The sequence below is a fragment of the Zea mays genome, chromosome 8, assembly GCF_902167145.1.
Source record: "Zea mays cultivar B73 chromosome 8, Zm-B73-REFERENCE-NAM-5.0, whole genome shotgun sequence".
Classification (NCBI taxonomy): domain Eukaryota; kingdom Viridiplantae; phylum Streptophyta; class Magnoliopsida; order Poales; family Poaceae; genus Zea; species Zea mays.
In genome coordinates, this window is record NC_050103.1 from 102,355,889 (window position 1) to 102,368,890 (window position 13,002).

Sequence of the window (13,002 nt, forward strand, 5' to 3'; positions counted from 1 at the left end):
TTGGGCAATTCAGATAGTAAACAGAAAGTGGCTACTTCTTCAGAAGCGCAAGGTTGCTTTACAATTGTATTATGAGAAAATATTTGATGATGAGAAATGGAGGATCTGGTGAACGACTTCATGAGTATAGGTTCGTTTCGTCGCCGAAATCTACTTGTGCACCTTATTCATCTGGTCGTTGTGCGCTCTTCGATTCATGCTCCAGGCGCTCTTTCGCTACACCAGCTTGAGTATCCTAGAGGAAATAGTTTGCCTTTGTGATAGAGATCTACACCTGAAGAACTAGCTAACATTAGGAATTACAAACAATGGATGCAATAATGTGATATTTGTAAACTAATTTTTCCTCAAAAATTGTAAACCTGCATCAGCCAAATATGAGAAACTAGCATTTGTTGATGTTTGAAATATATTTATGTGGATTTGTGACTTCCTTGCATCTCCTCTTTCAAACAATTGGTTCATTATTATTATGGGTATTTCAATTTTTATTTGCACTTCCAAATGAACTTTTTCAATGTTCCACAACTATGGTGTAGGATACCATTTTGCTTCTACTTTGTTCCATTTCTGTATTCTACGATTATATACTGACTGAAATTTACATGAACACCACCTTTTTGGTCACGCTGGTTTAATGCATTGGGTTGTTGATAAAGTCCCTGATCAATATGTACCGAACACATCTAATAGAAACAATTAATTCCAAGCAGTTTTCAGAAGACATAAACATTAGCACATAAATAGGTTTAATTACTTAATGGTGCATATTTGACGTGGTACAATCGAATTCAATCTATTGTACATTGGTAATATTAACAAGTATTAGTGTTGTACTATGTTGAATATGGAATCTTTTCTATTTCATGTTTATCTAATAGTGGTGAAGATATTGGCGTGGTTAGTTTTGTGCCATTATTTGATCTCTTTTTGAAAGATGGTAACTTGAGTACGTATGTTTGGAACCAAGAGCTGCTTGTTTCAGTATTCCTATAGTTAAGGTCAATAAGTCTACAACAAAATTGGTACGCGTTCTTTTATTTTTATCTGCAAATTTTAATATGGATCAGTATGCCATGCACAAGAGTTTCCTAAGCTGTAATTGTTGGTATTTTATTTTTTTCTTATCAGTATCTGTACTACCAGTAAGAGTGGGTACATATATAAATTCTGAAGTTTGTGAGTAACTACACAGCTAATTTGTTGAGTCTCTATGCTTCAATAATGTCTGGCTACATTACAGATGAGTTCTCTCCAGTTTCTACTACAACATGTTTAATGTTGGATACTTGTAATCCCATACCGAATCATGCGTTAGATAATTATTGAGCACAGTAGCACATTAAACATTGTTATTTCTTTATTTCATTTTGTTACGAATCTCTTAGTTACTCTTTTGTGTGTGTAAGCTTCCTTTCTTTTCTTTTACTAGGTTTCAAAATTCATGGCATGCTAATGTCTGTTTTTAGTGTCACATACTTGATAAGTTGTTTGTGTTGCATACCTGAATGACTCATGCTCGGAAATGTTTGTTAATACTATTATGCTTATCATTTCTCTTCCCTCAATTCAGTTGCAGATAGAAAAGACAACACTGACGATCAAATGGAACCATCGATTTTGGCACTTGATCGCAACAACACATGTGTAAGCTCTACTTTATTATGGACTCTTAATTCAGTCTGAAGGCATGTACATATCTTAGAAGATAAACGAAGGAATGGTACAAGTGCCGCATAGAACGGGTATACTTGAAGCATACTTTTCTTTCCAAAAACGAGAGAGAGAGGATTTTTTTGCTATGGCAGGCATGCCTGGTCAGGAACGGTGGTACTATTAGATGCCATAACCATTTTAATACTTGTAAGAGAGATTCCACTCCATACTTGAAGCATTCAACTGGTCCATCATGCTATATCTCTACTACTCCTTAAGAGAGAGAGAGAGAGGAAGGAGGCGCTTGCCGGGGGAGGTGTTCGTAACTAGGCTACATTCCTCTCATCCTGTTAATTTGATGCGACAATTTACCATCAGTATCTCTCCATATAAGCTATAACTTTAACAAGTGTGTGGATTTCATGCTGTCAGGAACTAAAAATTAGGCAAAGGAAGATGACAATATCTACAGTTGGTGTTCCAAATACAATAAAAATGCTAGCATCTCACAAGCTTCAGTCAACGCTGGCAGTCAGGTATGTTATTATGAATTTGAATATCACATACCATTAGCACTGGCGGTCAGTCACCATGCTATATTGCAGGCCTCTTATTTTTTTTGCTTGTGAAGATCCTCCAGTCACAAAACCTGAGCCCTATTTTAGCTTGTAATTTGTTAATACACTTAAGTATGATATCTGGTCACCACAATATAATTGGTTCAAGGCTTTGATTGCATAACTTCTGGTTGAGCAGCAACACATAATAAGGAACCGAGAAGCAGATGCAGCATTTCCCCCCTGTAATTTGTTGTTGACAAGTCTGTCGTATTTGAAATCAGTCTGCATGCCCCAAATCAGAAGCTGCGGGAGACGATTGTTCCTAGCACCAAGTCTTACCCCTTGGGAGCACTAATGGATGACTGCAAGAGTTACTTCCTTGAAACTAGGCGCAGGGTATCCTTCGAGTACACTCTGCTAGGTATCAGATGATTCTATCTGTTTCAGGAGAAAATATTACTCAGCGACATTACTAACATGGCTAGAGTGGATTTCGTGGCTGAAAGGGAAATGTGCCCTTGGGCCATTTCTAAGTATTTTGGTGATTTAGTGTCCAACACAAGTGCCTAAGTGTAAAAAGGTGGACAAAGTACAAATCAAGGATAAAGGTATGTTTCTCAGACTTAGTACATTGTTTTATGGACTAATGTATTGTGTCTAAGTGCTGGAAACAGGAAAAATCCAATTGGAAATGTCTTGGCTCGAGCAGCCAAGACTCTGCTCAGTCTGGGAGCACCGGACAGTGTCCGGTGCGCCAGGCTGGCTCGAGCGAACAGGCTGCTCTCGGGACTTCGACGGCGGTGTACGGCTATAATTCACCGGACTGTCCGGTGGTGCACCGGACTGTCCGGTGGACCGTTCACAGGCGAACTTGTCGCTCTCGGGAAACCATCAACGGCGTATGGCTAAAATTCACCGGACTGTCCGGTGTGCACCGGACTGTCCGGTGAGCCAACGGTCGGCCGGGCCAACGGTCGGCCGCGCAATCTGCGCTGGACACGTGGCCGAGCCAACGGCTAGAAGGGGGCACCGGACTGTCCGGTGTGCACCGGACATGTCCGGTGCGCCAACAGCTCTCAGGCTACCAACGGTCGACTGCACCATTTTTTGTAGGAAATCGGGCACCGGACTGTCCGGTGCACCAATCGACAGAAGGCAATATCAGCCTTCCTTGAATGCTCTCAACGGCTCCTAGCTGCCTTGGGGCTATAAAAGGGACCCCTAGGCGCATGGAGGAGTACACCAAGCATTCCTACAACATTCCTAAGCACCAAGACCTCGATTTCGCGCATTCGTTTCTTTGTGATAGCATATAGAGCTCTAGTGGAGTTGTGAACTCATTGGTTTGTGTTGCGAGCTCTTGTTGCAACTTGTGTGCGTGTTGACACTCTGATTCTTGTGTCTTGTGTGCGTTGCTAATCCCTCCCTTGCTCCGTGCTTCTTTGTGAACTTCAAGTGTAAGGGCGAGAGGCTCCAAGTTGTGGAGATTCCTCGCGAACGGGATTAAGAAAAGCAAGTAAAACACCGTGGTATTCAAGTGGGTCTTTGGACCGCTTGAGAGGGGTTGATTGCAACCCTCGTCCGTTGGGACGCCACAACGTGGAGTAGGCAAGCGTTGGTCTTGGCCGAACCACGGGATAACCACTGTGCCATCTCTGTGATCGATCTCTTGTGGTTATTGTGTTTTGACTCCTCTCTAGCCACTTGTCATTTACTGTGCTAACGCTTAACCAAGTTTTTGTGGCTTAAGTGTTCAAGTTTTACAGGATCACCTATTCACCCCCCTCTAGGTGCTCTCAATTGGTATCGGAGCCGTTCTCTTCACAAAGGGACTAATCGCTCGAAGAGATGGATCCTAAGGGGAAGGGAATCGTGATCAACGACAAAGAGAAGGAGTCCTTCGTCAACGAGCCTAAGGATGATAAGCCTACCGACTCGGGCTCGGGCCATAGACGCAAAGATGGAAGGAAGAAGAAGTCGAGACGCATCAAGGAGATCGTCTACTACGACGACAGTGATGAATCCACTTCTTCTCATAAGGACAACGACGACAATGACTACGACAAACGAAAGACGGTTAACTCAAACTTTTCTTTCGATTATTCGCGTATTCATCAAAGTTCAAATTCACATTTGCTCTCCATTCCTCTCGACAAGCCTCCACACTTTGATGGGGAGGACTACGGATTTTGGAGCCACAAAATGCGTAGTCACCTATTCTCTCTCCATCCAAGCATATGGGAGATTGTTGAGAATGGAATGAAGTTTGATAGCTCGGATAGTCCTATTTTTATTAATGAACAGATTCATAGAAATGCACAAGCCACTACTGTGCTGTTAGCATCCTTGTGCAGGGACAAATACCATAAAGTGAGCAGCTTGGACAATGCCAAGCAGATCTGGGACACCCTCAAGATTTCTCATGAGGGGAACGATGTCACCTTGCTCACCAAGATGGAGTTGGTGGAGGGAGAGCTTGGACGATTCGCGATGATAAGGGGCGAGGAGCCAACCCAAACATACAACCGACTCAAGACCCTTATCAACAAAATAAGGAGCTACGGAAGCACGCGATGGACGGACCACGACGTCGTCCGATTGATGCTAAGGTCCTTTACCGTTCTTGATCCTCATTTGGTGAATAATATTCGTGAGAATCCCAGGTACACCAAAATGTCGCCCGAAGAAGTCCTTGGAAAATTCGTAAGTGGGCGAATGATGATCAAGGAGGCAAGATACGTGGACGACGCATTGAATGGTCCAATCAACGAGCCTCAACCCCTTGCTCTCAAGGCAACAAGAAGCAAGGAGGCGCTACCTAGCAAGGTGGCACAAATTGAGGCGGCCGGACTTAATGATGAAGAGATGGCCCTCATCATCAAAAGATTCAAGACGGCGCTAAAGGGTCGCAAGGGGCAGCCAAGCAAGACCAAGACAAAGGGGAAGCGCTCATGCTTCAAATGTGGTAAGCTTGGTCATTTTATTGCTAACTGTCCCGACAATGATAGTGATCAGGATCAAGGGAACAAGAGGGAGAAGAAGAAGAACTATAAGAAGGCAAAGGGCGAGGCACATCTTGGCAAGGAGTGGAATTCGGATTGCTCCTCGTCCGACTCCGACAATGAAGGACTCGCCGCCACCGCCTTCAACAAGTCATCCCTCTTTCCCAACGAGCGTCACACATGCCTTATGGCAAGGGAGAAGAAGGTATGTACTCGAAACTCTACTTATGATTCTTCAAGTGAGGACGAATCTAGTGACGAGGATGAAATAGATTATTCATGTTTATTTAAGGGCCTAGATAGAACCAAGGTAGATAAAATTAATGAATTGATTGATGCCTTGAATGATAAGAATAGGCTTTTAGGAAAACAAGAGGACTTGTTGTATGAAGAACATGACAAATTTGTAGAAGCACAAAAATCTCATGCCTTAGAAGTTAAGAGAAATGAAATGCTTTCTTGTGAATTATCTTCTTGTCATGAGACGATTTCTAGCTTAAGGAGCATTAATGATGATTTGAATGCTAAGTTAGAAATAGCTAGTAAATCAACAACTTGTGTAGAAAATGTTGTTATTTGCAATAGATGTAAAGATTTTGATATTGATGCTTGTAGTGAACACATAGCTTCTATTGCAAAGTTAAATGATGAAATGGCTAGTCTTAATGCCCAACTTAAGGCTAGCAAAAGTGATTTCGATAAACTAAAATTTGCTAGGGATGCCTACACGATTGGTAGACACCCCTCAATTAAGGATGGGCTTGGCTTCAAAAGGGAAGCCAAGAACTTAACAAGCCATAAGGCTCCCATCTCCGCCAAGGAGAAAGGGAAGGCCCCTATGGCAAGTAGTACAAAAAAGAACCATGCCTTTATGTACAACGATAGAAGACAGTCTCATAGGAGTTGTAATGCTTTTGATTCACATGCCTATGATTCTTATGCTATGTTTGCTCCCAGTTCTTCCTATATGCATGGTAGAGATATGCCTAGGAAAAATATTCATCATGTGCCTAGAAAGAATATTGTTCATGTTCCTAGGAAGGTTATGAATGGACCCTCTACAATTTATCATGCTTTAAATGCTTCCTTTGCTATTTGTAGAAAGGATAGGAAGATAGTTGCTAGGAAATTAGGGGCAAAATGCAAGGGTGATAAAACTTGCATTTGGGTTCCTAAGACAATTGTGACTAACCTTGTAGGACCCAACAAGAGTTGGGTACCTAAGACCCAAGCCTAAATTTGCCTTGCAGGTTTATGCATCCGGGGGTTCAAGCTGGATTATCGACAGCGGATGCACGAACCATATGACGGGGGAAAAGAAGATGTTCACCTCCTACGTCAAGAATAAGGATTCCCAAGATTCAATCATATTCGGTGATGGGAACCAAGGCAAGGTGAAAGGTTTAGGCAAGATTACAATATCAAATGAGCACTCTATCTCTAATGTGTTTTTAGTTGAGTCTCTTGGATATAATTTACTATCTGTTAGTCAATTATGTAATATGGGATATAATTGTCTATTTACAAATATAGATGTGTCTGTCTTTAGAAGATGTGATGGTTCACTAGCTTTTAAGGGTGTACTAGACGACAAACTTTATTTGGTTGATTTTGCAAAAGAAGAGGCCAGTCTAGATGCATGCTTAATAGCTAAGACTTGCATGGGCTGGTTGTGGCATCGCCGCTTAGCACATGTGGGGATGAAGAACCTCCACAAGCTTCTAAAGGGAGAACACGTGATAGGTCTAACCAATGTTCATTTCGAAAAAGATAGACCTTGTGCAGCTTGTCAAGCAGGGAAACAGGTGGGAGGCTCTCATCACACCAAAAATGTGATGACAACATCAAGACCCTTGGAGATGCTTCATATGGACCTCTTCGGACCCGTCGCCTATCTGAGTATAGGAGGAAGTAAGTATGGTCTTGTTATAGTTGATGATTTTTCCCGCTTCACTTGGGTATTCTTTATGCAGGATAAATCTGAAACCCAAGGGACCCTCAAGCGCTTCCTCAGGAGAGCTCAAAATGAGTTTGAGCTCAAAGTGAAGAAGATAAGGAGCGACAACGGGTCCGAATTCAAGAATCTTCAAGTGGAGGAGTTCCTTGAGGAGGAGGGGATCAAGCACGAGTTCTCCGCTCCCTACACACCTTAGCAAAATGGTGTGGTAGAGAGGAAGAACAGGACGCTCATCGATATGGCGAGGACTATGCTTGGAGAGTTCAAGACCCCCGAGCGCTTTTGGTCGGAAGCCGTGAACACGGCTTGCCACGCCATCAACAGGGTCTATCTTCACCGCCTCCTCAAGAAGACTTCATATGAGCTGCTAACTGGTAACAAACCCAATGTGTCTTATTTTCGTGTATTTGGGAGCAAGTGCTATATTCCTGTGAAGAAAGGTAGAACTTCTAAATTTGCTCCCAAAGCTATAGAAGGGTTTTTATTAGGTTATGATTCAAATACAAAGGCGTATAGGGTCTTCAACAAATCATCGGGTTTGGTTGAAGTCTCTAGCGACGTTGTATTTGATGAGATTAATGGCTCTCCAAGAGAGCAAGTTGTTGATCTTGATGATGTAGATGAAGAAGACGTTCCAACGGCCGCGATACGCACCATGGCGATTGGAGATGTACGACCTCAGGAACAATTGGAGCAAGATCAACCGTCTTCCTCAACTATGGTGCATCCCCCAACCCAAGAGGACGAACATGTACCTCAAGTGGAGGCGCATGATCAAGGGGGAGCATAGGATGTTCAAATTGAAGAGGAAGAAGCACCTCAGGCACCTCCAACCCAAGTTCGAGCGACGATTCAAAGGGATCATCCCGTCGACCAAATATTGGGTGATATTAGCAAGGGAGTAACTACTCGTTCAAGATTAGTTAGTTTTTGTGAGCATTACTCCTTTGTCTCTTCTATTGAGCCTTTCAGGGTAGAAGAGGCCTTGCTAGATCCGGACTGGGTGTTGGCCATGTAGGAGGAACTCAACAACTTCAAGCGCAATGAAGTTTGGACACTGGTGCCTCGTCCCAAGCAAAATGTTGTGGGAAACAAGTCGGTGTTCCGCAACAAACAGGACGAGCACGGGGTGGTGACAAGGAACAAGGCTCGACTTGTGGCAAAAGGTTATGCCCAAGTCGCAGGTTTGGACTTTGAGGAGACGTTCGCTCCTGTGGCTAGGCTAGAATCAATTCATATTTTGCTAGCATATGCCGCTCACCATTCTTTCAGGTTGTACCAAATGGATGTGAAGAGCGCTTTCCTCAACGGGCCGATCAAGGAGGAGGTGTACGTGGAGCAACCCCCTGGCTTCGAGGATGAACGGTACCCCGACCACGTGTGTAAGCTCTCTAAGGCGCTCTATGGACTTAAGCAAGCCCCAAGAGCATGGTATGAATGCCTTAGAGACTTCTTAATTGCTAATGCTTTCAAGGTTGGGAAAGCCGATCCAACGCTTTTTACTAAGACTTGCGATGGTGATCTTTTTATGTGCCAAATTTATGTCGATGACATAATATTTGGTTCTACTAACCAAAAGTCTTGTGAAGAGTTTAGCAGGGTGATGACGCAGAAATTCGAGATGTCGATGATGGGCGAGTTGAACTACTTCCTTGGGTTCCAAGTGAAGCAACTCAAGGACGGCACTTTCATCTCCCAAATGAAGTACACGCAAGATTTGCTAAAGCGGTTTGGGATGAAGGACGCCAAGCCCGCAAAGACGCCGATGGGAACCGACGGACACACCGACCTCAACAAAGGTGGTAAGTCCGTTGATCAAAAAGCATACCGGTCCATGATAGGTTCTTTGCTTTATTTATGTGCTAGTAGACCGGATATTATGCTTAGCGTTTGCATGTGTGCTAGATTTCAATCCGATCCTAAGGAGTGTCACTTAGTGGCTGTGAAGCGAATTCTCAGATATTTAGTCGCTACGCCTTGCTTCGGGATCTGGTATCCAAAGGGGTCTAACTTTGACTTGATTGGATATTCAGATTCTGACTATGCTGGATGTAAGGTCGATAGGAAGAGTACATCGGGGACGTGCCAATTCTTAGGAAGGTCCCTGGTGTCGTGGAACTCTAAGAAACAAACTTCCGTTGCCCTATCCACCGCTGAGGCCGAGTACGTTGCCGCAGGACAGTGTTGCGCGCAACTACTTTGGATGAGGCAAACCCTCCGGGACTTTGGCTACAATCTGAGCAAAGTCCCACTCCTATGTGACAATGAGAGTGCTATCCGAATAGCGGAAAATCCTGTTGAGCACAGCCGCACAAAGCACATTGACATCCGGCATCACTTTTTGAGAGACCACCAGCAAAAGGGAGATATCGAAGTGTTTCATGTTAGCACCGAGAACCAGCTAGCCGATATCTTCACTAAGCCTTTAGATGAAAAGACCTTTTGCAGGCTGCATAGTGAGCTAAATGTCCTAGATTCGCGGAACTTGGATTGATTCATAGCATACATGTATTTATGCCTTTGATCATGTTCCTTATGCATATTGTTGCTTACTATGGTGCTCAAGTTGTACAATCTCTCCCCGGACCTCACAAGTCCTTGTGCAAGTGATGCACATATTTAGGGGGAGTTGTGCTACAACTTGACCCTTTGAGACTAATCATATGCTTGAGTTTGCTTGTTTTAGTCTCAAAGGAGGTTTGAAAGGGAAAAGGTGGACTTGGACCATGAAAGACTTCCACTGCACTCCGATGAGAGGGTAACTTATTCCAAGTTCATCTCATGTACTCTTATTGCCTTTGTGTTCTTATTTGGAGATTTTGTAGAGGCAATGGGGTTTAAGGGCCAAGATTGATCCCGTTTTGGTGCTTGATGCCAAAGGGGAAGAAAATAAAGGCCAAAGCGATAAATGGATCAGCTACCACTTGAAAAATTTTGAAAATAGTAGATTAGAGCTTTTGGTTTGTCAAAACTCTTTTATTGTCTCTTTTGTCAAAAGTTGGCTTCTTGTGAGGAGAAATGTTGATTATGGGAAAAAGGGGGAGTTTTTGAAATATTGAATCAATTTCTCTTGTAATGACTCTCTTTATGTTTTAACAAGTATGTTTGACTTAGAGATAGAAATTTGTGTTTGATTTGCAAAAACAAATCAAGTGGTGGCAAAGGATGATCCATATATGTCAAAACTGAATCAAACCAATTTTGAGTTCTTATTTGAATTGATTTTGTACTCGTTCTACTTGCTTTATGTTGTGTTGGCATAAATCACCAAAAAGGGGGAGATTGAAAGGGAAATGTGCCCTTGGGCCATTTCTAAGTATTTTGGTGATTTATTGTCCAACACAAGTGCCTAAGTGTAAAAAGGTGGACAAAGTACAAATCAAGGATAAAGGTATGTTTCTCAGACTTAGTACATTGTTTTATGGACTAATGTATTGTGTCTAAGTGCTGGAAACAGGAAAAATCCAATTGGAAATGTCTTGGCTCGAGCAGCCAAGACTCTGCTCAGTCTGGGAGCATCGGACTGTCCGGTGGTGCACCGGACAGTGTCCGGTGCGCCAGGCTGCTCTCGGGACTTCGACGACGGTGTATGGCTATAATACACCGGACCGTCCGGTGGTGCACCGGACTGTCCGGTGGACCGTTCACAGGCGAACTTGTCGCTCTCGGGAAACCATCAACGGCGTATGGCTAAAATTCACCGGACTGTCTGGTGTGCACCGGACTGTCCAGTGAGCCAACGGTCGGCCGGGCCAACGGTTGGCCGCGCAATCTGCGCTGGACACGTGGCCGAGCCAACGGCTAGAAGGGGCACCGGACTGTCCGGTGTGCACCGGACATGTCCGGTGCGCCAACGGCTCTCAGGCTACCAACGGTCGACAGCGCCATTTTTGGTAGGAAATCGGGCACCGGACAGTGTCCGGTGTGCACCGGACTGTCCGGTGCACCAGTCGACAGAAGGCAATATCAGCCTTCCTTGAATGCTCTCAACGGCTCCTAGCTGCCTTGGGGCTATAAAAGGGACCCCTAGGCGCATGGAGGAGTACACGAAGCATTCCTACAACATTCCTAAGCACTAAGACCTCGATTTCGCGCATTCGTTTCTTTGTGATAGCATATAGAGCTCTAGTGGAGTTGTGAACTCATTGGTTTGTGTTGCGAGCTCTTGTTGCAACTTGTGTGCGTGTTGACACTCTGATTCTTGTGTCTTGTGTGCGTTGCTAATCCCTCCCTTGCTCCGTGCTTCTTTGTGAACTTCAAGTCTAAGGGCGAGAGGCTCCAAGTTGTGGAGATTCCTCGCAAACGGGATTAAGAAAAGCAAGCAAAACACCGTGGTATTCAAGTGAGTCTTTGGACCGCTTGAGAGGGGTTGATTGCAACCCTCGTCCATTGGGACGCCACAACGTGGAGTAGGCAAGCGTTGGTCTTGGCCGAACCACGGGATAACCACCGTGCCATCTCTGTGATCGATCTCTTGTGGTTATTGTGTTTTGACTCCTCTCTAGCCACTTGGCATTTACTGTGCTAACGCTTAACCAAGTTTTTGTGGCTTAAGTGTTCAAGTTTTACGGGATCACCTATTCACCCCCCCTCTAGGTGCTCTCAGTGGCCAGCTGGGATTAACGGTGAAAAGGAGCATGCCGAAGAGCTAGCAGAACTACTTCATATGTGTGGAGGTGGTTACCATGTGAACCTGATTCCCTATAACCCAATTGTAGGCTCGGAGTACAAGAGACCTTACAGAAAAGTGGTATGTGTGCTTTATGTCCTATAATAAACAAATATAAACTATTATTTCGTAACCAGTTACTGATCTTATTTACACTATTATACTGCAAATTAGGTCCAAGCCTTTGTTGATGCTTTAGAAGCCTGTGGGCAGCTGAGGAATGAGTTTCAGAAGAATCCACTACTTGAGATTGAACCATCACCCTCCACAGAGCGGACCCTCATAACTGCTTAATTCAAACACCTATCAGGTTGATGCAGCATGTTCAAGCATACGGAATTGTCATTTAATTTATGTTCAAGCATAACGCTAGAGAATTTTGGAACGTTCTGTCCGTGCCCATCTGATGTCATGAGTGGCAATTACGGAATTACCACACTTGTCTCAGATATTATAAACCCATCTTTGTTACAGAAAGTCACCATAAATGAACTCCTACTGTCCATGATCTGTTGCATTCACAACATTGACACTGGCCTTTTAAACTGAACGCTTATGATTCATGAAGCTACTCTGTTTCTGTCGGGGACCATAATTAGGGGTACCCTCAAGGCTCCTAATTCTCAGCTAGTAACCCCCATCAGCACAAAGCTGCAAAGGCCTGATGGGTGCGATTAAGTCAGGGATCAGTCCATTCGAGGGACTCGATCACGCCTCGCCCGAGCCTAGCCTCGGACAAGGGCAGCCGACCCCGGAGGATTTCCGTCTCGCCCGAGGCCCCCCTTCAGCGGCGAACATATTTCCGGCTCGCCCGAGGCCCTGCCTTCGCCAAGAAGCAACCCTGACCAAATCGCCGCACCGACCGACCAAATCGCAGGAGCATTTAATGCAAAGGTGGCCTGACACCTTTATCCTGACACGCGCCCCCCAGCCGGCAGATCCGAAGTGACCGCCGTCACTTCGCCGCTCCACTGACCGGCCTGACAGAAGGACAGCGCCGCCTGCGCCACTCCGACTGCGGTGCCACTTGACAGAGTGAGACTGACAGGCAGTCAGGCCCGGCCAAAGGCACCGTAGGAAGCTCCGCTCCGCCCAACCCAGGGCTTGGACTCGGGCTAAGTCCCGGAAGACGGCGAACTTCGCCCGACCCAGGGCTCG

General features: G+C 44.7%; 1 protein-coding gene across 1 annotated transcript; it reads left to right on the forward strand.

The window, feature by feature from the left end:
• The first annotated feature begins 1,605 nt into the window (after positions 1-1,605).
• Positions 1,606-12,138, forward strand: LOC103637140 (probable dual-specificity RNA methyltransferase RlmN). Its single transcript, XM_008659395.1, has 5 exons — positions 1,606-1,647; positions 2,089-2,192; positions 2,498-2,637; positions 11,789-11,925; positions 12,019-12,138. Exons 1-5 carry the CDS (start codon positions 1,606-1,608, stop codon positions 12,136-12,138), a joined length of 543 nt encoding a protein of 180 aa, XP_008657617.1.
• The last annotated feature ends 864 nt before the right edge of the window (positions 12,139-13,002 follow it).